General features: G+C 39.4%; 2 protein-coding genes across 3 annotated transcripts; one reads left to right on the top strand and one right to left on the bottom strand.

Annotated features, from left to right (window-relative positions):
• Positions 1 to 1,560: 1,560 nt before the first annotated feature.
• On the bottom strand, positions 1,561 to 11,242 carry LOC134676193 (carboxypeptidase B1-like). The gene is made up of 3 exons (XM_063534522.1): positions 11,201 to 11,242; positions 10,385 to 10,535; positions 1,561 to 2,202 (listed from the first exon to the last, which is right to left on the bottom strand). The coding sequence occupies exons 2-3, from the start codon at positions 10,481 to 10,483 to the stop codon at positions 1,627 to 1,629; spliced, it is 675 nt and encodes a 224-aa protein (XP_063390592.1). The 5' UTR covers positions 10,484 to 10,535; positions 11,201 to 11,242; the 3' UTR covers positions 1,561 to 1,626.
• A 493-nt stretch (positions 11,243 to 11,735) lies between these two features.
• Positions 11,736 to 24,438, top strand: LOC134676152 (carboxypeptidase B-like). Of its 2 annotated transcripts, none has more exons than XM_063534430.1 (7): positions 11,736 to 11,810; positions 20,013 to 20,061; positions 20,957 to 21,166; positions 21,552 to 21,627; positions 21,972 to 22,122; positions 22,823 to 22,995; positions 23,862 to 24,438. In XM_063534430.1, exons 1-7 carry the CDS (start codon positions 11,783 to 11,785, stop codon positions 24,435 to 24,437), a joined length of 1,263 nt encoding a protein of 420 aa, XP_063390500.1. In that variant the 5' UTR covers positions 11,736 to 11,782; the 3' UTR covers position 24,438. The 2 variants fall into 2 exon arrangements, with proteins under 2 accessions (XP_063390500.1, XP_063390499.1); XM_063534429.1 differs by lacking the exons at positions 20,013 to 20,061; positions 20,957 to 21,166; positions 21,552 to 21,627; ... (1 more) ...; positions 22,823 to 22,995; positions 23,862 to 24,438 and adding exons at positions 12,352 to 12,400; positions 13,020 to 13,229; positions 15,328 to 15,403; ... (1 more) ...; positions 18,063 to 18,235; positions 19,036 to 19,612.
• Positions 24,439 to 25,982: the final 1,544 nt, after the last annotated feature.

Raw genomic sequence — 25,982 nt, 5'->3', positions numbered from 1 at the left:
TTCCTCGTGCAGAGGGCCTACCGCGAAGCAAACGACGTGTTGCCTCCCTGTCATACTTAAGTACGAATTTACAAGTGCGATAGAGAGGCAACACATCGAACGTGGTTCGCGGTAGGCCCTCTGGGCGTCCTTTCTTTAGATATTGTATAATATAAATACATATTACATTCAAATGTAGGTAGATTTTGGAAAATTAATTGAATTGATAGTTCAACTATCTATTTTAAAAGACTGGTAAACAGTTGTATGTATGTAATATACAAAAAAAGTGTTTTATTGGTGTCTATAACTTCCTACTGTTAAGTTTTATAACTCTTATGTATAAACCTGTAAACTGATTTTGTTGTTATATTTTGCTTTGGATAATACAAATTAATGATTTTATGTGAACAAAAATACTGCCTAAATAGATATAAGGAGGGAATTATACTTTTTTTAAAGCATTAATAGGAAATATTACGCAAAACTCTGCGTAGAGGGCGTCACAAGCGCAATCACATGGCCTTGGCCTACCGTGAAACACGACAGTCGAAAGTTCGGTTTCTGCCTCTCTATCACTCTTGCCTATTCGATAGATGGCTAGGCAGATAAAGAACTTTTGATTTACGCGTTTCGCGGTAGGCCACCTGTAAACCGCCTTGACGCATCAATGTCTGAAGCGGTCAGCTCCCGTGTTTAGCGCGTGCCAAAGCAACAATGTCGTTTAAAAAGCGGCTATCATGGTGATTTTAAGGTTCAAATCTATGTAATAATATGAGCGCTCGCTTTCATTGAGGTGGTCGATCGTCGTGCTAATACCAAAACGTGTTAAGAGCTCTGAGCTGTTACATAGATTTGAACCTTAAAACTACCACGATACAGCCGCTTGTTAAACGCACGGAAGCTGACCGCTGGCATAAAAGAAACAATGGCTTTTGTTTAACAGATGGTCTTAATCAAAAAAAAATCAAAGGTGTAAAAGTCTATTGAAAAAATTCATACTCTATGTATAAAATGTGTACCTATGTATACATCTTGTTCTGAACTAAGTTTAAGGTGATGCCGTACGTAATTTGTGTAAATATGAAAATAAAGCATTTTTCTACGTAATTTTGTCTTTTATATTTCCTAATTCGATTTATAGAACCTTATAGCTTTTAACGTGGTACAGTCAACTGTAAAAATATGGGTGTAGACAACTTACATACACATACATACATCACTGGCTCAGTGACCCAAAGAGGATCTTGGCCTCTGACACAAGAGAGCGCCATTCTGCCCTAACAACTACATCGTAGTAGACAACTTACTAATGTTTTTATACATATGATCGTGTTCTAACAAAACCTCTGTGATATAAAATGTAAAACAAATCATATGTTTGCTAAATAGATATAATTTAAACACATTTTTAATACATTATCTAACTTCGTTTCTGTGAATTTCGAGAAATCCAAGTAACCACTAAAAAAAATTAGGTAATATTGTTGAGAAAACTAAAAAAAACTATACTAAATTCTTAGAGTAAGACCAAGAGAAGTCTGCAACGATTTTGCACACGCGCACGTTGTGCAAGTGTTATTTGTATGTCATTCTTTCACTGCGAGTGCTATTGAAATCGTTGCAGACTTCGTGGTCTAACTTTATTCAGCCTTTATTAGAGAATTCCCGTTGAATTTTTTTAGCCATTTTCTTTAAACCCTTGTAATACTGTGGCAGAACTGTTCTCAAGAGCTTCTCTGGAAAGATAAATTCGTAGCCATTAGTTATTTCCAAAACATACGAATATATAATCTTTTCCACTGCAAAAGCGTAGTCAAAGCTTCCTCCGCCAGCCGGATACAATTGCCCAGCACTAATAATCTTAAATTTCCGCCCTCCCGCTTTTACAACAGCCTTAGAAAATTTTTGTGCAAGACTGCGTATCTTTTTCAGTTCATCTGGAAAACTAGTATTTGTATAACCCCAAGGATGAAGGACGTATTCTCCGTATGAGTGTATAGATATATACATCTTTATACGTTTAGAGTTTTCCTTCATAACTTTACGAACTAGTCTCGTCTCGGGTTCAGAGAAGGCCTTTTCGCCGGCGTATGTCTGGAAGTTGCAGGGATCGAAGGAGGCGTCACCAGTACCCCACATGAAGCCGTAATTCCGATTGATATCTGCACCAAAGCACTCCTCTCTCCATGTTTTTGATCTTGATTTTCTCCACATTCGGTTCTGTAATAAAATTGGTACTTGTAGTATGATTACCAGCTTTGGCTAAGGAATAAATGCACACCGCCTTCAATTTATGTTTTCGATCCACAAACGGTTCTGTGAAACAAAAGTGTAGTCTGAGAAAAAAGAGTAGAAATTAAAAAGTGCCAATACTGTAGTGACGCCCCTTTCAAACCAATTTATATAAAAAAGAAGTATACAGGAACCTAGGGACTCCGTGCACACTGAAGGAAGTAGTTAGCAACCTGAAGACACTGCTAGGTTTCATGGAGAAGCTGGGGTGGCTAGAGGAGTGCTACCTCGTTCCTCGTTTACACGCAAAATAGGCACAATGTTTGTCGACTTGAGGAAAATGCCCAGTATTAACTAAAGGAGGATAGAATTAAGTTGTGTCCAGACGAGACGATTTTTCGCCAATCTAATGAAATTCTCCGATCGAACAGGGCCGTGCGGATGCAAACCAATTTGATTCCCCGATCACATCAGCAGGTGCGGACACAAAAATGTCAATTTTCATAGAATGCAAATTGGTGATTTAATTTGTGTAGGTACGTGTGGACGCTATAGTTCGTTTTTTTTAGCATGAGAAAGAACTCGACAGAAGCAGGCGTGCAGTTTTTATCAGGCTCGTTATTTATTTGTTATTAATTATTGAATTAAGTATCTAAATGTAGCATGGTCAATAATAAATTAGGGCAGTACTTGCAAAATTCCACCATCTGAAGTTCGTTTTGAATAGGGCTACTATGTATGCAGTCTACTATGCCCTAGTGGATTCGCTATTGTCGTATGGGCTGTTATTAAGCTACGGTCGTACATTTAAAACGTATCTAGACAAAATAAAGGCACTACAGATTAGATTCATGAAATTAATGGTTGACAAAAAAACTAAAATAAAATGTAAAAGTACTTCATATGAACAGCTCTTTTCAGAATGTAAAATTTTAACAGTTCATGAAAAAGTCACGTTATTTTTAGCCTTAGATCAAATGTGTAATGATGAGTTTAAAATACCTATTGTCAATCAAAGGTTAATAAGAAACAGAGATAGTAATAAATTGCTGGTACCTAGTTTTACGAATTATTATGGCCAGAGATGTAGGAAATATTTAGTCCCTAAGATCTATAACGAACTACCGTCGGATTTAAAGACCACAAGGATGACAAAACAAACATTTAAAAAGAAATTAAGTAGTTTTCTATTAAATAAGATAAAAGATCAAGTGCAACCTATGTAAACCATACACTAAGTTTTTTATATTGTACGCTCAGACCATAGAGTTGACCCCTTAACTTCATACCATAAATAAAAAGTATTTGTTTAAAAATGAACCTTAATAGCTATCAATAGTTTTCTAAATTGAAAATATTGGGCTACGCATGCGGTAAACGGTTAAGTAGATAAGTTTAAGTTACATATAAATAAACTACCTAGTACTTGCATATTAAGCTAATTATAATAGGAGCCTCGTCTGCCAACAAACCGCTATCCCTAGTAGCATTTTCGTTGGGGCCCACGGTGCCAACGGTAGGGAAAACGTTGGGATGAGGTTCGTTCCGTAGCCAACGTTAATTTTGTATTGGCCCACCATCGCATTTACCAACATTCGCTGTGGCACAGATGCCCAACAATGGGCCTTTGTGTATTTTGGTACCGTTGGCTAAACAACGATAATATTCGTTGGCCCAATGATGACATATATCGCATTTACCAACATTGGCAGTGGCAGTGATGCCCAACAATGGGCCTTTGTGTATTTTGCTACCGTTCGCTAAACAACGATAACATTCGTTGGCCCAATGGTGACGAATACCGCATTTACCAACATTGGCTGTGGCACGGATGACCAACAATGGGCCTTTGTGTATTTTGGTAACGTTGGCTAGTCAACGATATCATCCGATGGCCCAATGATGACAAATATCGCATTTACCACCATTGGCCGTGGCACTGATGCCCAACAATGGGCCTTTGTTTATTTTGGTAACGTTGGCTAATCGACGATATCATCCGATGGCCCAATGACGACAAATATCGCATTTACCAACATTGGCTGTAGCATTGATGCCCAACAATGGGCCTTTGTGTATTTTGGTAACGTTGGCTAATCAACGATATCATCCGATGGCCCAATGATGACAAAAATCGCATTTACCAACATTGGCTGTGGCAATGATGCCCAACAATGGGCCTTTGTTTATTTTGGTAACGTTGGCTAATCAACGATATCATCCGATGGCCCAATGACGACAAATATCGCATTTACCAACATTTGCTGTAGCATTGATGCCCAACAACGGGCCTTTATTTATTTTGGTTACGTTGGCTAATCAACGATATCATCCGATGGCCCAATGACGACAAATATCGCATTTACCAACATTGACTGTAGTATTGATGGCCAACAATGGGTTTTTGTGTATTTTGGTAACGTTGGCTAATCAACGATATTATCCGATGGCCCAATGATGACAAATATCGCATTTACCAACATTGGCTGTGGCACTGATGCCCAACAATGGGCCTTTGTGTATTTTGGTAACGTTGGCTAGTCAACGATATCATCCGATGGCCCAATGATGACAAATATCGCATTTACCAACATTGGCTGTGGCACTGACGCCTAACAATGGGCCTTTGTGTATTTTGGTAACGTTAGCTAATCAACGATATCATACGATGGCCCAATGACGACAAATATCGCATTTACCAACATTGGCTGTAGCATTGAGGCCCAAAAATGGGCCTTTGTGTATTTTGCTACCGTTCGCTAAACAACGATAACATTCGCTGGCCCAATGGTGACGAATACCGCATTTACCAACATTGGCTGTGGCACGGATGCCCAACAATGGGCCTTTGTATATTTTGGTAACGTTGGCTAGTCAAAGATATCATCCGATGGCCCAATGATGACAAATATCGTATTTACCAACATTGGCTGTGGCACGGACGCCTAACAATGGGCCTTTGTGTATTTTGGTACCGGTGGCTAAACAACGATAACATTCGTTGGCCCAGTGAGCACAAATATCGCATTTACCAACATTGGCAGTGGTACTGATGCCCAACAATACCAGTTGAGTTTGCTTGTGGCGTCACTAGATGGCGTTACTGTCTCCAAACATCGAAGTTATAGTTATTTTCTCGTTATTCCGGATATAATCATAATATTTATTTAAAGTAACTTATAAATCTAATAGCTATAACTATAAAATTTATACATAAATTTAAAAAATTGTATTTTACCAACATTTTCTCAATTTAAATCTCAAAAAACATAAATCTCGCTTACGAAGTTTCGAAGTGCGGTTAGTATATATACAAATTAGAGTGTATAGTAAGTGTACTTGCTTCGGCAGTACATATACTAAAATTGGAACGATACAGAGAAGAATAACAACAACTGCTGCCTAGGGCCTTCATGTGGATACAACCAATGCCTACCGTAGTGTAATTGTAATATTTATCAGCAAAGGCCCAACGTCGTATTACACAACCACTTACCTAACGTAGGGTAACTGTAGGACTCGTAAACAAAAGCCCATTACATAATTAAGACTGTAGGCCCACTATAAATTACACAACTATTTACCTACGGTAGTATTGTAAGAATCCTACACAAGGCCCAACGTTAAAGTTACAATGTTGGCCCTTTGTGGGACAAGCTGTGTTGGGCCTTCAACCTGGTGCACGACTACCTACCGACCTACCTGACTTGCCGATGGGTAATTGTTGAATTTGCAAACAGAAGCACAGCGAAAAAATTGCCCTTTTTTATTTTTTTGCAGTTGGCCCTACAGCAAGCCATACGGCCAAATGTAACAATTAACCAACCATCAAACAAATGAGTATAGGCCCAACCACGGCCCAACCAAAACCACCACCGTTGAATAATTGTATGATTTATTTAAATAGGCCCAACGAAAAAATTACTCTAATGGCCCTCTGTTGGGAATCTTTGGGAGGGCCTTTGTCGAGGGCCCTCCAGCAAATCGTACGGCCAAATGTAACAATTAACCAACCATCAAACAAATGTGTATAGGCCCAACCACGGCCCAACCAAAACCACCACCGTTGAATAATTGTATGATTTATTTAAATAGGCCCAACGAAAAAATTACTCTAATGGCCCTCTGTTAGGAATCTTCGGGAGGGCCTTTGTCGAGGGCCCTCCAGCAAATCGTACGGCCAAATATAACGGTTGCCCAACTAATACGTAAACAAAGGCCCAACAGAATCCCTACAAGAAAATGCTATTAGGGATGTGGTTTGGCAGAAGAATGTATTGTATCTAAATGTAAGTAAGCTTGTGAATAAACGCTTTATTTAATTTTTTATTTTTTTTAAATACATATAATTTACTTCAAATTATTACCGCTAAAAGTGCCGGATTTGGAACCACAAGCTTACTTCTGCGAAGTTCTTTCTAATGCTAAAAAAAACGGACTATAGATGAGATTGACCAATTATTTTCCTGAACAAATCGACTGATTTCGTCAGTCCCGTCTGGATACCCCTTTATCAATAGATTCTCACGTCCGGGTCCGATCTCGAGTACTCATAGCCGTCAGGGTTAACCATGGGTAGTATGTACCAATCCAGGCCGCGCAGTGTCTTAGTTTTTTTATTTTTCTTTAACGCTTTCACTAGCTTGTCGATTATGTACATAGCAAATGCTGGGGCCGCCCACTCTCGCGCGTGCGCACCTTGAAAATGTATATAATAATAATAATTTAGCTTATATACGTCCCACTGCTGGGCACAGGCCTCCTCTTAAGCACGAGAGGGTTTGGGCTATAGTCCCCAAGCTAGCCCAATGCGGATTGGGGACTTCACATACAGCTTTGAATTTCTTCGCAGATGTATGCAGGTTTCCTCACGATGTTTTCCTTCACCGAAAAGGTAGTGGTAAATATCAAATGATATTTCGTACATAAGTTCCGAAAAACTCGTTGGTACGAGCCAGGATTTAAACCCGGGGCCTCCAGATTGAAAGTCGGGTGTCATATCCACTCGGCCACCACCTTGCTGAAAATGTATGTATATTCTAACCCCCTTATTCATAAACGTTTACTAAAGTTGACAAGCCGATAATAATCGTTTGTCCCTTTCCATCATATCAATACGTCGGAAAGGAACAAACAATTATTATCGGCATGTCAACTTTAGTAAACGTTTATGAATAAGGGGGTAAATCTTTAGGTATTTAAATAAAAGTAAACAAACAATTTGTAAATTTTCGGGTAGTTATAACATTTATTGGTTACCCGACCAAATACAAACCCGCCTGGATCTGTCACTGAACGATCTGACTTTAACCTACATTATTTTGATCATGTAATGTTTTGGCCGATGGGGTCGAAAAGTGCTCGAGTGGAGACCAGGGACTAGCAAGCTCAGCGTAGGACGTCCACCCACAAGATGGACAGACGATCTCGTTAAGGTCGCCGGAAGATGCTGGATGCGGGTCGCTTCCAACCGGTACGAATGGAGGTCCAAGGGGGAGGCCTATGTTCAGCAGTGGACGTCTTATGGCTGAGATGATGATGATGAATGTTTTCATCTACCCTCAACAGGCTTAAGAAGCCATTATTTGAGGGTAGATGTTTTTTACTTTTATTTAAACCTAAAGATAGATTATAGTGTTGAAATATCAAAATATATGCAGTGCTATAATTACTAAAAGAAATTAATAACTAGCTTAAATCTAAAATAGGCCCTTGAGGCATTGTACCAAGGATGCTGGCGGCATTTCCTCGCTGTATCGCAATGCTGATACGTTGTGCCAGGTAGCCACCAGCCGTCGCGATTTCTGTGAATAACCTCTGCGCGCTGGGACCCCATGGACCAAGAGTAGGGTGGTTCAAAAAACATTTTTTTTAATATTCCGACGGGGCACCCCCTTATTTTGTTACACTTATTATGCTGATAAAATACACCAAGTTTCGTAATTTTATCTCAACTACAAGGGGGTGCTCAACCACTTTGAAAATCTTGTATGTTGTATGATAACCAAAAAAACAAGTATTTAATATTATTACTTATACAGAATTTTATTTAAGTATCTGTTTTCACATTATTTGCACATGCGATTTTTATAAGTTTTTAAGTAGAAATACATTTTTATTTCTAAATTTAATAATATTTCAAAAGTGATATTTTTAAAATTTCACCTAAAAAATCATAAAAAATAGAAATAAAAAACGGTTTTTCACCAAATAACTTTTAAATCACACTTTTAAATAATGCGAAAACTACTACTTTACATAAAACTCAAAAAATATATAATTAGATTTTTTTGGATTTCATACAACTTTGAAAAATTTCAAAGTGTTTGAGCACCCCCTTGTAGTTGAGATAAGATTACAAAACTTGGCATATTTAAGTAGTCAACAGAACAAGTGTAGCAAAATGAGAGGGTGCCGCTTCTTCTAGCTAGAGTTGGAATTTTTCCCATACAAACGTTGAACCACCCTAACCTAGAGTTTTATGAAATAAGTGTGGGAGTGGGAATGGATGTTCTTTACCTGCGTCGATAAATATGATTGGATTCCGGGCCTTAGAGTTAGTGGAGATCTTGATCAAGGTCATGACTCGACCTTCGTAACTCTTTCCAAGATTCTGTAGTTTCACATAGCGGCTATTTTCTTTACACAGTTTTTTTAAGTGCTTTGATATCTGTAATTTCAGCGTAAAGTAATAAGATATAGGTAGGTATATATCTACTTAAATAAAAGTAAAACAAAGTAATTTTTACATTTTCGGGTAGTTATAACATTTATTGATTAACCAACCATATACAAAACCACCTGGATCTGTCACTGAACGACCTTACTTTAACTTACATTATTTGATCATGTAATGTTTTCATCTACCCTCAGTTGAGGGGAATAACGCTACGTCTTACGTAGGCGAACAACGCGCGAACGCGGCGCGGCGCGGCGCGGCGAAATCAATCCTTTAATGCCCATAGAAGTGTCCTACGTAAGCGATCTCGTTGCGAACGCGGTGCGGCGCGATTTGCACGCGAATGTCAGGCGGCGCGGCGCGGCGCGGCGCGGCGGCGGCCGCTTTCGCCGCTTTCGCCGCGCCGCGCCGCGCCGCGTTCGCGCGTTGTTCGCCTACGTAAGACGTAGCGTAAGCCGGTTGGCTTAAGAAGCCATTTGAGGGTAGATTTTGTTTCCTCTTTTTTAAATTCCTAAAGATACAGACTATAGGTAACACCATAAAGGATGACTCACGCTAGACCGGGACCGGGTCTCTTTTTAGCATGAATCTAGGATATACCTGGATCTGGCATGAGTGGTGGGGGTAACTGACAGAATGGGATAGTCTTATGTATCTTTCAGTAGGAGTAGCAGAGAAAGCGGTATTATTGCTTGTCCTTGTCACAGTCTCACTTTTTGTTTGTTCCCCACCTTTTTATTAGTATGGAGAATGGTGGGCAACAAATGAATTCGACCAATCACAGTGTCGCATTTGCGTATGTTTTGTCCCTCACGGAGGCACGCGTATACCACTTCTATGCGATCCTACCTTCTATGCTTTTTAGTTAGGTACCTAAGTGTGAAGAGATAACAGGGGGGCTAGCCAAGGTGACAATTGTTTGAAGAAAACAAAACTAAGATAAACGTAATGTATGGAATTATATAATTTTCTTTTGTTTTACGCATACAATTGTCATCTTCATAATTTAGAATACTTACAGCTTCGTAAGAATTGAATTTTAAGGGCTGATACCGGTCATTTTTGCTAATCATTGCTATATGTTTATCAAAATATCTGAAAAATGGAATACCAAGGATCAGTTAAACCCCCTCCACACTCGTGCTAGCGGTGCGTGAAACGCACACTTTTCAAATTTTAATAGGTTTAAGGATGTAAATAAGTCCCGAAGTGACCGAAGAGCTGGCGGCTACCTCTCGCACAACGTATCAGTATTGCGATACAGCGGGGAAATGCCGCCAGCATCCTTGGTACAATGCCTCAGGGGCCTATTTTAGATTTAAGCTAGTTATTAATTTCGTTTAGTTGTACCACTATATATATATTGTATGTAAATAAATTATTTAAAAAAGAAAAAAGAATAAAGACTAAAATTTAAAACAGAAATGCCAACCTGCCATAATGATCTACAAGCTTAACGCCCATTCCTCTCAACTTGGCAAACTTTTCCACCTTCATCCGATCTTTAGGAGACACCAGCACATCAGTACTGTCGTTCAGCCCGTGGCCGCGTTTCATTATGTCCACGTCATCTGAATTGGTGAGCGTCATTAGCGTCTCCAGCTGCTGATGGTCATATGGCGTGATTTTTATGAGAGTGTAACTGAAATAAAGGGGAAAATGAATGTCCGACGCATTCGAACCAGTGGGGAGACACTCCTGACTCCGGTCGAACTCGGCTCCGTTCGGCTCAGCATTGCTCCGTGCGATTATTAGGGTTGGCACCACTTGACGTCCTTTTGCGTGCACGACCACAGATAAAGACTTGAATTATGACAACCCTAAATAGCCCAAAGGGATAGTGCCATACATTAGAAAAGCATAGCATGATTCGTCCCTGAATCTCTGTCCAAGTTTAAACTTCGGTTTTGTAGGAAGTATCCTTTCTTTACGGTAAGGTTTACTCGGGTAATTCCGAATGTCGAAAACTGTCGGTTAATTCCGAAAACAGACTTTTATTATGATGGAATTAAGGGTGATTTTTATCTGAATTTCGGAACTATCCGACATTCGGTATTACCCGAATACACCTTAGTACTATTATTTATTCTGTGTTCGAACCATGGTTGTAGGCGACAGGCTTTACCAACCTTTGTGCTGGTAGCGTAGCCTTGCCTGTAGGAATGCCGTTGGTAGAGCACGTTTTTAGGGTTCCGTACCCAAAGGGTAAAAACGGGACCCTATTACTAAGACTCCGCTGTCCGTCTGTCTGTCACCAGGCTGTATCTCATGAACCGTGGTATTTTATGTTAATCTTATGTTACTCACTTATTATATTTGTTTGCATTTACTTGCAGGCGACCGAGAAGACCTGAAATTGTTGGAATTAATAAACAGAAATAGGTAATACGACTCATCTGAAGTTCTAAGAATTTTCTCATGAAAGTGTGTGTGCTGAAACCGCTTACATTAGAGAAGAGTCACAGTAAATAAATACTTACTAAATATAATTACTATCAGCTTGGCCATTTTTCAGTAGAGTAATTGTAATGTAAGAGTAATTGGCAAGAAGCATTGTCGTATGCTTCTATTAATCAGCTATTATTCAAAAGCCAAGTGCACTCTGTGCCTAATTAATGTCATGGCTAGGCCTTTGCGATAATTAATTCTTAATCACTCAATTATCTACAGGTTTCTATAGGAAATTGGATGAATAATAAATACATAACGTTTTACATCAGGGTACCACTTATCTCAAGCGATTTGTATAGAAGTTACATGGTGATATTATAGTAGAAGATAGCAGAATTTTGGGGCTAAATGTTTCTTACAGACAGAAGTAGACAATAATTACAGTATCAACTATACTTATTATTTAAATATAAATAGTACAATATTATCAACTGAGAAATGGCCAAGCTGTTAGTAATTATATTCAGTAAGTATACAAATACACTTCCTCTTTATTCCACAACTTAAAATATATAAATATATTAGGGGTCATCCATTCATTACATCACACGTTTAGGGGGAGGGAGGGGGTCAAGAAAATGTGACATATTGTGACATGGGGGAGGGGGGAGACACAAACTTTGTGACGTCACTTTAACTTCATCAGTAACCGAAAATTTATTTAAATTATTTTATTCGCTGTACATTGAAAATAACAAGTTTTTAAAACGATAATCGTTTTTATTCGTTTAATTTTCTTTCCTAAGCAGTTTTGGGTTATAAAATTACTAATATTTATATCGTCAAAAATATTTTGATAAAATATTAATAATACTTAGGTACTTACTTAATTTAATTCGATTTGGCGATATCGTAGAAAAAATGTGACGTCACACTAGGGGGGAGGGGTTTGCCAAATGTGACCAAGTGTGACAAGGAGGGGGGGAGGGGTCAAAAAACCTAGAAATTCTTGTGACGTAATTAATGGATGACCCCTTACAAGAAACACATAAATAATTGCATTGCAGGTATCCTCGGGTGCCTGTGGCGAGTAAACGGGATAAATAAATATAATAAGTGAGTGTGAGCCGTATAAAAATAAAAATATTAGCCCCCATTCGCACGAGAGCTATTTCAACGCGCGTTAAAAAAGCGCTTGAATCTGTCTGCACTCTAAATTCGATTTAACGACCAAAGTCGAAAATCCAACAACGCTTGATAAAAAGCGCCACCGCTGTCGTGTGAATACATACATGGCTATCCATTTGTGTCATTCAAACGCTTTTTTAACGCGCGTTGAAAAAGCTGTCGTGCGAATGGGGGCTTTAATGCGTAAGGCCGCGGACAAGATGTGAGCGGCGAGCGGCAAATCAAGTCCGTTCATACAAACAGCAACACTCCTAACTGTACATCGGTGGACCTTATTACAAAAGGCATAAGGTTCACCGATGTACAGTCGCCATCATATATATCGGAGCGGTCAAGGTGTTCACAAATATCTGAACACGCCTCTATTGTCTAGGCATTAGATTGTGCGTTCAGATATTGTGAACACCTTGGCCGCTCCGATATATCTGATGGCGACTGTACAGTTAACAGTGTGGGGATGGTAGGTACATTTGTTAGAGTGTATTGAATGGGCTTGATTGACCGCGCGCCGTTCATTATCAGGCATTCATCTTCTGTTTCATTTTAGCTACACACTCATACAAATCACGCCATACGACAACAAACAGCTGAAGGCGCTAATGACGCTCGCCGATTCAGATGACGTGGACATAATGAAACGCAGCCACGGGTTGAACGACACTACGGATGTGCTGGTGTCCCCAAAAGATCAGATGAAGGTGGAAAAGTTTGCCAAGATAAGAGGGATGGGCGTTAAATGTGTAGATCATTATGGCAGGTGAGCTTTTATACTTTTTATAAATAATTATTGATGTCAAACCATGTTATACTTAGAGCAGGCTGTTCAAATACCTTGAACGCTCGACGCAACGCTGCACGCCCCGCTCTACGTGCCGCTGGTCGCTCTCCAATAAGGCCGGGCCTCAGGCCTATGTGGACGCTTGAAGCGGAGCGTTCGGCGGGGCGTGCAGCGTGGCGTCGGGCTCACAAGTGATTTGAGCGGCGTGCAGTAAGGCCGCTCCTAATACATTGCGGCAGAGGGTGGCGCGGGAGCGGGCGCGCGCGTGCACGTGGCGCGCCTGCAGCTGCAGGACGTGCGCTCCGCCCTGCGTCGCCTCAAGCCGAAGCGGTCCGCCGGCCCTGATGGCATACCACCATATGTCGTTAAAGATTGTAGTGTCCTATTAGCGGAGCCGCTCTTGCATATTTTCAATTTATCCTTAGACAAAAGTGTTTACCCAGAACGTTGGAAGACGACCCGAGTGACACCCGTTCCAAAAGGAGGTAGTGAAACAGATGTGAGTGGATTTCGGCCCATTGCGGTTCTGTCGACGTTTGCCAAGGTTTTTGAGTCCGTTATGCACGCCGCCATATTCCCTCAAGTAAGCGCCAGGTTGAGTGACGCGCAACACGGTTTCCGGCCAGGCCGCAGCACGGAGAGTAATCTCTTGTGTTTCATGAACTATGCGGCGCCGGAGCTGGACCAACCGGCTGGGCAAGTCGATATCGCATACCTTGACTTTAAAAAGGCGTTTGATACTGTTGATAATGACGTCCTTCTGTTGAAACTAGCCGCGGTAGGTTTTACTCCCCGACTTCTTAAATTTTTTGCAAATTATCTTAAAAACAGGAACCAGTATGTTGACTTTAAAGGCTGTTTTTCAAACAATTATCGCACACCTTCAGGAGTCAGTCAGGGCAGCAATTTGGGACCATTAGAATTCACAATTATGATCAACGATCTTCCCGACGTAGTACAGCAGGCTAATTGTCTTCTATTCGCAGATGATGTTAAACTGTTTTTAAAAATAAATAATTTAAATGATTGTCAAAAGTTACAAAATGATATTCAACAAGTAGTAAATTGGAGCAATATAAATAAATTATATTTTAATTTGTCGAAATGCAGCGTAATGACATGCAGTAGGGCGCTCTCTCCCTTCCAATACGAGTATAACGTAGGAGGGCAACTGGCTACGAGAGTATTAACCGTACGAGATCTAGGGATACTTGTTGAGTCTGACTTGTCCTTCCGAACGCACATTATAGGTATTTGTAAAAAAGCTTATAGGAACTTAGGCTTCATACTACGCCAGACCAAAAACTTCCGCAATACAGCAGCAGTGAAAGCTCTATATAACGCTCTTGTTAGGAGTAGATTAGAAAGCGGCGCGATCATATGGAACCCACATGAAACCAAATATATAATGTTAATTGAAAAGATACAGAACAAATTCCTTAGGCATCTGTACTTAAAAAACTATGGTATATATCCATTTTACCCGTTGATGTACCCGACACTTTTTGTCATTGGTATGGTTGGATACATTAAGTTAGAAGTCAGAAGAAAATTAGCACTGGCCACATACGCTTTTAAGGTGTTGAGGGGTAAGATACATAACCCCACAGTGCTGGGCTCACTGGGACTATTGGTGCCTCAAGGACCTCGACGGCGTGCGCCACGCCTGCTTGCTCGCCCGACCGCGCGTACCAACTTACTGGCCAATTCACCTACTGTCAGGGCGATATTAATATTGAATGAAGTATCTACTAAAGTAGACTTATTTAACTGCACCTTGACTGAGTTCACAGAAGCTACAAGCCGCCAACTATGTTATTTGTGATATTGTAATTTTTTTTATGTGTTGTTAAAAATTGTTAATAATGTTTAGTTTTTTATAAATATGTAATATTTATTACGCGTTGGACTATATAGTCTGTAAGTGATATGTATTATTTTAAATAATAATAAATAAAAATAAATAAAAAAATTTTTTATTATAATACCAATATATACCATGCACGCGGCACGCCCCGCCCCGCTGCATGCCCAACTCAAGCGTAAACTCAGGCCTTACACTTGTAACATTTTTCAGATATTTTGATAAGGAGGTGGCACTGATAAGAAAACATGACCAGTACCAGTCATTACAATATAATTCCTACGCAGATGTAAGTATTGTATTGTTTTCAATTCCGTTAACATAATGAACGCTATTGTAATTAATGGGCAACAATTACAAAAATTATAACATATACCTAAGTACCATTTATTATTGATGTTACATAACTGTATAAGTTAAGTATATAACATGTCTAAGATAGAGCTAGAATATATCTCACCCACAGAACACCTTATATTCTTATTTCTGTGATCTCACCCGGGTAATACGAGCTACGCTGCCATACACACGACAGATACACACACATTCACATAGCGGTCTAATTTATAACCCCCTCTTTCAAGGGGGTTAACAAATTAGTGGAATCAATTAATATAACTTGTTGACTTTTGACACTCAAATTACAGATATCAAAACACTTAAAAACTCTATCAAAAGAAAATCGGCGCTATGTAAAACTTCAGAACCTTGGCAGGAGCTACGAACGTCGAGTATTAACCCTGATCAAGATCTCCGCTAACCACAAAGCTCGGAATCCAATCATATTTATAGACGCAGGTAAGGGTTAGACCAAGCTAACACTGCAGCGCAATAAATTGACCACTTAAAAATATACTTATGTATAGTATGGATTTTCTCAAAAGATTTAATTTTACGCCTAAGACCTTAATCTGTTAAACAAAAGCCATTGTTTCCTTTATGACGAGCCCACAAGCTTCCAACTTTGGCGCGTGGCAAAGCAACAATAACGTAACTGTATCGTGATAGTAAGTATTAAAGTTCAAATCTATGTTACAGCTCATTCGAGATAACATGTTTTGGTATAGTTCGTAGCTTTGTAACAGAGCCCGGCGGCTAATCCTATTGTCTATTGTTAAGTAAAACCGTGTTACGTGCTACTTACCTGCAAAAAAAGGTCATACTTATTCTATTTGGCACCTGAGCGCGGGTTAGTCCAACGCTCAAAAAACCAGTGTAGGTGCGCTCTCCGCTAACGCGCCTTTGTTACGCATCTCGATGACACATTTTAGACTGGATTGTAGTGTTTGACTCGCCGGCACTCAGTAACCGAAGTATAGTTAAAATTTTTCGAACTGATCTTGTTCACTTACCTGTACTAACAATGGCATTGTTCTATTACAATCCTATTATCTGCTTTTGTTCTCGTAGGCGCCAACCAATTTACTAACAAAATAAGTTAGAAGTACATTGCATGTATATTGAATTTTAAACCTTATTTCTTGTTGAATGGGGTTAAAATGGTCTAAAAAGATAATATCATATTCAATCTTTTGGAAAGTCACATGCACCTTAGTCACGACAGGGACGTATTCTGGTGTTAAATAAAATATGTAGAAAGATAAAAATGTATAATTATTAATAATAATTTATTATACATATTAGTTAACAAAAATAATCACATTTAATCAAAATCAACAAGTTCTTATACAAATATATATCAATATTCAATCTGCGAAATGTTTTACGTGCTACTAGAGGCAAAAAAAGTTACATAAGTGTATATATAAAAAAATAATCCCATGTGTCCAAAATCAACAGATTCTTATACAAAAATATGCCTATAATCTTAACACACACAATTTGATAACAGGCCAGGTAATTATTTTTTATTGGTGTCTCGCTCGCTCTTTTATTAGGTATACTTTTAGGTATAGGTCAGAAAAAATTACCACTAAATAACATTCCGACATAAACAGATAAACCACGTGCTTATCAATTGCAACAATGCGAGTACGACCCTGGCGGCACATCTGTTATCTCTAAATGCAAAACGTGTGAAGTGTTATTCTTACCTTCAAAGCATTTTTATCCTTATGATAAGACTGTAGAGCCGATAATATAATGAAATTTTATGGTATCTCATAGCTGTTTTTCTACTGAGTGCATTCTTTTTGAGTGTCGATGGTGGTTAAATGCAAAAAAGTTAGGTTAGCCATTATTTAGTTAGTGTATTTTGTAGTCTATTATTTAAAGAAATAGAGTCGTTAATCTATACTAACATTTCAAGGCGGTTATAATCCGCTTTTACTACGAGGTGATTATCCTAATTTGTGGTTTACCATCCACCAGATAATAGGATTGTAATAGAACAATGCCATTGTTAGTACAGGTAAGTGAACAAGATCAGTTCAAAAAATTTTAACTATACGCAGGTTTTTATGCAGGTGGTTGTGGCACGTGGCACGAGTGGTTTTACTTAACAATAGACAATAGGATTAGCTTGGGCTATATTAGAAACCTACGAACTATAATGTAGTACGGTCGACCACCCCAATGAAGGCGAGAATACACAGCGCTCGTATTTGAACTTTAGTACTATCGCGATACAGTTGCTTTTTAAGCGGCATTGTTGCTTTGCCACGCGCCAATGTTCGAAGCTTGGACTCGTCATTAAAGAGACAATTTAATGGCCTTTGTTTAACAGATTAAGGTCTTAGGCGTAAAAATCATTTGAGAAAATTCATACTATGTACAGTCGCCATCAGATATATCGGAGCGGCCAAAGTGTTCACAAATATCTGAACACGCCTCTATTGTCAAGGCATTAGAGTGCGCGTTCAGATATTGTGAACACCTTGGCCGCTCCCATATATCTGATACCGACTGTACCATATACCTATGTAGGTAAAAACTTAAAACATTAGATTACAAAACATTACCATCCATTAAGTGGCTACATTTTCAAGGTGCGCACGCACGAGAGTGGGCAGCCCCTGCGTTTGCTATGTACATAATCGACCAGCTAACGATGGCCGCAAAGAAACCGACCCACGAAACGGAATGGCTGCACGGCGTGGACTGGTACATACTGCCCGTGGTCAATCCTGACGGCTATGAGTACTCGAGATCGGACCCTGACGTGAGAACCTAGTGTTCATTATATCCTCCTTTGGTTAATACTGGGCATTTTCCGCAAGTCGACAATCATTGTGCCTATTTTGCGTGAAAACGAGGTAGCACTCCTCTAGCCACCCCAACTCCTGAATGAAACCTAGCAGTGTCTTCAGGTTGCTAACTACCTCCTTCAGTGTGCACGGAGTCCCTAGGTTCCTGTATACTTCCTTCTTATATGAACTTGTTTGAAAGGCCTAGTGATCATTATATCCTCCACCTTACGAAGCATCTCTATGGGTGGTATTCCATCAGTGCAATATCTTTGTCCAATGTTTATTGCGTCTCACATTTTGCTTAATGAGAGAGCTAGTGAGACGCAATTACATTGGACAGAGAAATTGGACAGGTGGAATAACACTCTATGATAAGCAGGAAACAAGTTACCTACTGTATTAGCAATATTCGATAACTTCGTTGCTGACCGAGCTGTACTCCTCCCCTTTCTTTGTGTATTAAGTATGTTCATACATCTCGAGCTATCTAATGACCTAAAATCAATTTACCAACTGCCGGCCTAGCCAAGGTTACAATCGCTATCGCTTCGACAACGAAAAGCATTATGTCTCTCTATCACTCTTCCATATTAGTGAGACAGTGACAGTTGCGTTTCGATCGCTACGGAGCGTAAGCGATTGGCATCTTGGCTACGCGGCCAGATCATCCGATCAGCTCTATGTCAGCATATTTTTTCAGTGTGCATTTTAGCCATTTAGTAGCCAAAGCTGGTAATCATACTAGAAGTAGAGGTACCTATTTTTTTCACAGAACCGTATGTGGAGAAAATCAAGATCGAAAACGTGGAGGGAGGAGTGCTTCGGGGCAGATATCAATCGGAATTACGACTTCATGTGGGGCTACAGAGGGGCTTCTTTCGACCCCTGCAACTTTCAAACGTACGCCGGTGAAAAGGCCTTCTCTGAACGCGAGACGAGACTAGTCCGCAAAGTAATGAAGACTAACTCCAAACGTATAAAGCTATATATATCTATACACTCATACGGAGAGTACTTTATTCATTCTTGGGGTTTTACGGGGAGTTATTTGCCAGATGAATGGGAGAAGCTCCGTCGTCTTGCACAAGTGTATTCCAAGGCTGTTGTCAAAGCAGGGGGGCGACCGTTTAAGGTCATGAGCGCTGGGCAATGGTACCCAGCTTCCGGCGGAAGTGGGGATTATGCTTTTGCAGTGCAAAAGATTCCATATACATACACTTTGGAAATTACTGACGGCTACCAATTCAACTTTCCAGAGGGACTCTTGCACACAGTTCTGCCACAGTATTACGAAGGTTTGAAAGTTATGGCTGAAGAAATTAAACGAGAATTTCCCAATAAAGGCTGAATGACAATTAATCATATAATTTTACTTTTTTGCAATCACTACCTACACCATCTTAATTGCCTATTATCCAATTTTATATGGAGAACCATACATAATTAACATTCGCGTTGCTATCTCAAAGAAATAGCCGTAACGTATCATTAATTAGCCTCAGAGTTGACATTCGACGTATATAGGCATAATATCTACACAATGTATCTTTAAATTCTCTTCTACAGACAGAAGTAGACAATAATTAAAGTAAAATACCTATTATTTAAATATAAATCATAAAACATTATCAACCGCAAAATGGCCAAGCTGTTAGTAATTACTATATTCAGTAAGTATACAAATACACTTCCTCTTTATTCCACAACTTAAAATATTTTACAAGAAACACATAAATAATTGCATTGCAGGTATCCTCGGGTGCCTTTGGCGTGTAAATGGGATAAATAAATATAACAAGTGAGTGTGAGCCGTATAAAAATAAAAATATATAAGAGCCAACAGGAGTGGTCATTTCTCCATACAAACGTACTCGACTGTTTCCTCCGTGGATTTTGATGCCAGAGCAATGATTTTTTCAGCACAGATTGATTTTTTCAATATCTGTGTCGGACCGTTTTGCCTTTTTCGATATTTTTGTATTTTAAGGCGCTAGAGCCCTTCAAAAATGGCCAAAATGGCCTCATTGACTATGCCGCAATGAGGCGTAGTATTAAAAACTGATATCAATTAGCCAAAAAAGCAAAACGGTCCGACGCAGATAATTTCATAATCATTTAGATTTCCAAATTTGGTACGATTGGTTAAGTTTTGGAGGAGGAAACAGTCGAGTACGAAACCTTGATTTTTGAGATTTTTACGCAGGATTATTCGCCATGTCCTTATCGCACTAGTTTTAGGAGCCGCTTCCGTTAGCGAGACGGGTATATTTACTTGAAATATTTAAAACTCAGCTCCTGTTTCGTCAGGCCAGGCCAGGCGTTGCGACAGGCCGCGGACAAGACGTAAGCGGCGAGCGGCAAATCAAGTCCGTTCATACAAACAGCAACACTCCTAACTGTCCATCGGTGGACCTTATTACAAAAGGCATAAGGTTCACCGATGTACAGTCGCCATCATATATATCGGAGCGGTCAAGGTGTTCACAATATCTGAACACGCACTCTAACGCCCTGACAATAGACGCATGCTCAGATATTTGTGAGCACCTTGGCCGCTCCGATATATATGATGGCGACTGTACAGTTAACAGTGTGGGGATGGTAGGTACATTTGTTAGTGTGTAATGAATTGAATGGGCTTGATTGACCGCGCGCCGTTCATTATCAGGCATTCATCTTCTGTTTCATTTTAGCTACACACTCATACAAATCACGCCATACGACAACAAACAGCTGAAGGCGCTAATGACGCTCGCTGATTCAGATGACGTGGACATAATGAAACGCAGCCACGGGTTGAACGACACTACTGATGTGCTGGTGTCCCCAAAAGATCGGATGAAGGTGGAAAAGTTTGCCAAGATAAGACGGATGGGCGTGAAATGTGTAGATCATTATGGCAGGTGAGCTTTTATGCTTTTTATAAATAATTATTGATGCCAAACCATACTATACTTAGAGCAGGCTGTTCTACCTTGAACGCTCGACGCAACGCTGCACGCCCCGCTTTAAGTGCCGCTGGTCGCTCTCCAATAAGGCCTGAGGCCCCGAGTGGACGCTCGAAGCGGAGCGTTCGGCGGGGCGTGCAGCGTGGCGTCGGGCTCACAAGTCACAAGTGATTTGAGTGGCGTGCAGTAAGGCCGCTCCTAATACGTTTGCATTTTTTTATTATACTACCAATATATACCATATGCACGTGATGCACGCGGCACACCCCGCCCCGCTGCATGCCCAACTCAAGCGTAAACAAACTCAGGCCTTAGACTTATTATATATAACATTTTTCAGATATTTTGATAAGGAAGTGGCACTGATAAGAAAACATGACCAGTACCAGTCATTACAATATAATTCCTACACAGATGTAAGTATTGCACTTATTCAATTCCGTTAATATAATGAACGTTATTGTAATTAATGGGCAACAATTACAAAAATTATAACATATAAGTACCTAAGTACCATTTATTATTGATGTTACATAACTGTATAACTAAAGTAATATGTCTAAGATAGAGCTAGAATATATCTCACCCACAGAACACCTTATATTCTTATTTCTGTGATCTCACCCGTTTAATACGAGCTACGGTGCCATACACACACATTCACATAGCGGTCTAATTTATAACCCCCTCTTTAAAGGGGGTTAACAAATTAGTGGAATCAATTAATATAACTTGTTGACTTTTGACACTCAAATTACAGATATCAAAACACTTAAAAACTCTATCAAAAGAAAATCGGCGCTATGTAAAACTTCAGAACCTTGGCAGGAGCTACGAACGTCGAGTATTAACCCTGATCAAGATCTCCGCTAACCACAAAGCTCGGAATCCAATCATATTTATAGACGCAGGTAAGGGTTAGACCAAGCTAACACTGCAGCGCAATAAATTGACCACTTAAAAATATACAAATGTATAGTATGGATTTTCTCAAATGATTTTTACGCCTAAGACCTTAATCTGTTAAACAAAAGCCATTGTTTCCTTTATGACGAGCCCACAAGCTTCCAACTTCGGCGCGTGGCAAAGCAACAATAACGTTTAATAAGTAACTGTATGGTAGTGATAGTATTAAAGTTCAAATTTATGTATCATTCGAGATAACATGTTTTGGTAATGTAGTACGGTCGACCACCCCAATGAAGGCGAGAATACACAGCGCTCGTATTTGAACTTTAGTACTATCGCGATACGGTTGCTTTTTAAACGGCATTGTTGCTTTGCCACGCGCCAAAGTTCGAAGCTTACACTCGTCATAAAGAGACAATGGCCTTTGTTTAACAGATTAAGGTCTTAGGCGTAAAAATCATTTGAGAAAATTCATACTATGTACAGTCGCCATCAGATATATCGGAGCGGCCAAGGTGTTCACAAATATCTGAACACGCCTCTATTGTCAAGGCATTAGAGTGCGCGTTCAGATATTGTGAACACCTTGGCCGCTCCCATATATCTGATAAGCGACTGTACCATATACCTATGTAGGTAAAAACTCAAAAAAAAAATAAGTTTACAAAACATTACCATCCATTAAGTGGCTACATTTTCAAGGTGCGCACGCACGAGAGTGGGCGGCCCCTGCGTTTGCTATGTACATAATCGACCAGCTAACGATGGCCGCAAAGAAACCGACCCACGAAACGGAGTGGCTGCGCGGCGTGGACTGGTACATACTGCCCGTGGTTAATCCTGACGGCTATGAGTACTCGAGATCGGACCCTGACGTGAGAACCTAGTGATCATTCTATCCTCCACCTTACGAAGCATCTCTATGGGTGGTATTCCATCTGTGCAATATCAATATCTTTGTCCAATGTTTATTGAGTCTTACATTTATAGTTTAGGTAAATATACCCGTCTCGCTAACGGAAGCGGCTCCTAAAACTAGTGCCATAAAGACAAGGCGAAAAATTCCGCGTAAAAATCTCAAAAATCGAGGTTTCGTACTCGACTGTTTCCTCCTCCAAAACTTAACCAATCCTAATCAAACTTAGAAATCTAAAAGATTATGAAATTATCTGTGTCGGTCTGTTTTGCTCTTTTGGCTAATTGATATCAGTTTTGAATACTCAGTACACCTCTCTTTGCGGCATAGTCAATTAAGTAGGCCATTCTGGCCATTTTTGAAGGGCGCCTTAAATAACAAAAGCAAAACGGTCCGACTCAGATATTGACAATATTAATCTGTGTTGAAAAAATCATTGCTCTAGCATCAAAACCTACGGAGGAAACAGTCGAGTACGTTTGTATGGAGAAATGACCACTCCTGTTGGCTCTTAATGAGAGAGCTAGTGAGACGCAATTACATCGGACAGGTGGAATACCACCCTATGATAAGCAGGAAACAAGTTACTTTTTTAGCAATATTTGATAACTTCGTCGCTGACCGAGCTGTACTCCTCACCTTTCTTTGTGTATTAAGTATGTTCATACATCTCGAGCTATCTAATGACCTAAAATCAAAATCTAACTATTACCAACTGATCATCCGATCAGCTCTATGTCAGCATATTTTTGCAGTGTGCATTTTAGCCATTTAGTAGCCAAAGCTGGTAATCATACTAGAAGTAGGTACCTATTTTTTTCACAGAACCGTATGTGGCGAAAATCAAGATCGAAAACATGGAGGGAGGGGTGCTTCGGGGCAGATATCAATCGAAATTACGACTTCATGTGGGGTTATCGCGGGGCTTCTTTCGATCCCTGCAACTTTCAAACGTACGCTGGTGAAAAGGCTTTCTCTGAACGCGAGACGAGACTCGTCCGCAAAGTAATGAAGACTAACTCCAAACGTATAAAACTGTATATATCTATACACTCATACGGAGAATACTTTGTTTATCCTTATGGTTTTACGGGGAGTTATTTGCCAGATGAATGGGAGAAGCTACATCGTCTTGCACAAGTGTATTCCAAGGCTGTAGTTAAAGCAGGCGGGCGACCGTTTAAGATCATGAGCGCTGGGCAATGGTACCCAGCTGCCGGAGGGAGCGATGACTACGCTTTTGCAGTGGAAAAGATCCCATATGCATACACTTTGGAAATTACTGACGGCTACCAATTCATCTTTCCAGAGGGACTCTTGCGCACAGTTCTGCCACAGTATTACGAAGGTTTAAAAGTTTTGGCTGAAGAAATCAAACGGGAATTTCCCAATAAAGGTTGAATGACAGTTCATTATACAATTTTCGACATGTTCCTTAGATGAGATTTTTAGTTCTCGTTACAACCTCACTTCTATGACAATATTTCAAGTGCAAATATATAAATCTCTTTAAATATATGATATTTACTTTGAGAATTCGCATTTCATAACTTTCCCATCCCTAGCTGTCTAGTATACAAGACAACGGCGCGGCGTAGAGAAACAAGAAAAACTTTGAAAAGATTAAATATTTTGATAGACTTATTATAAAATAATGGATTTATGTACCTAGGCTTTATATGTAAATATATGAAAAAAACACCTAAACTATTAATAAGAGTGTAAAGTAACTTATATAATTTACTTTTTTACACTTACTGAACTTACACTTGTGTAGTATGGCGGCGTTTCATGATATGCCTAGGAATATCTTGATATGCCTGATTTTACGATTTGCCGCCGACATATACAATATGGCGGTGCCAGTGTATCGTTCTACCGTTGTATTTTATACAGGCCGTATAAAACCGGAGGTCAAAGGGTTTTAAAGATAACCGTCTATTGATTCTTAAGCCGCAGCGGTTGTATTCAGGTTTAAAGATAAAATGCATAGTTTAACTTATTAGTATAATATCTAATTTCATTTTATATCAAGTTACATATCTATAAATATGTCTTAAAATCCTAACAAAGAAACGGATTTACAGCTACATACTAGCGTCAATTTATTATAGCATTCATCTCTTTCCAGGTTTCAAGTAAGAAATATCATCCGAGAAAAAACGCATTGACTTACCATAAAAAATACCCAAAATGAAATAATCTGTGGAATTTAAACCTTATTAATAAAGAGATAAATGCTATTAGTTAAATCAAATGGCGTTCATACACGCGTCAACACATTAAGAAACAAAATAAGTGTCTTAGAATTATACTTAGAGGATATAACCAAACGGAGTAGCCATTAACAGGCGTTCCCCTCTGTCGAGAATAGGCGGCCAATGGTCATACACATTGTATGGACTGACGTTTATCTGACATGGCTATTTTTAAGTTACGTATACATTTGACGTGCGCCTCCCCCGCAAAAATCGGCAGACTGTTTTGTACCGAAAATTACGGACAAGGCGTCTCCATTTGGTTATTTCCTTTAAGGAAGTATAACATTATAGAGTAGGAAAAAATTGACGGCAAAACCAATATTTGTTACCTCTATCTATATTTATAACAACAAATAAAAATAACTTGAACAGTTTATAGTAAACAAAATTGTACCTATAATACTTATTGAACAAATCGTTCAGTGGTAGGTAAATATGTATTTTAGCCACTGTCACCTTTATCCTCTAGCGGCCTACCATGCAAGAAAAATTAGCTAGAGTTAGACCAAGATAGCGTACGCAGTGCAAGTGTTATTTATACGTCATAGTTTCATAGAAGTTTGACGTTTAACACTTGTACTGCGTGTGCTATCAAAATCGTTGCAGACTTGTCTTGGTCTAACTCTTATCTAATATGAATCAATAGAATTGATTTTATTTTGTTTACAAATCGAACGAAACCAAA

The sequence above is a fragment of the Cydia fagiglandana genome, chromosome 24 (assembly GCF_963556715.1).
Source record: "Cydia fagiglandana chromosome 24, ilCydFagi1.1, whole genome shotgun sequence".
NCBI classification, from domain to species: Eukaryota; Metazoa; Arthropoda; class Insecta; order Lepidoptera; family Tortricidae; genus Cydia; species Cydia fagiglandana.
Note: the sequence above shows the minus strand (reverse complement) of the source record. Positions and strands in the feature narration are given on the sequence as shown.

Coding starts and splice junctions, on each gene's coding strand:
- LOC134676193 (XM_063534522.1), bottom strand. CDS start 10,483: ATGACGCTCACCAATTCAGATGACGTGGACATAATGAAACGCGGCCAC. Junction 2,203..10,384: donor CTCCTAAAGATCGGATGAAG/GTGGAAAAGTTT, acceptor ATTTTATTACAG/AACCGAATGTGGAGAAAATC.
- LOC134676152 (XM_063534430.1), top strand. CDS start 11,783: ATGGCCAAGCTGTTAGTAATTATATTCA. Junction 11,811..20,012: donor GCTGTTAGTAATTATATTCA/GTAAGTATACAA, acceptor ATTGCATTGCAG/GTATCCTCGGGTGCCTTTGG. Junction 22,123..22,822: donor AATCATATTTATAGACGCAG/GTAAGGGTTAGA, acceptor TACATTTTCAAG/GTGCGCACGCACGAGAGTGG.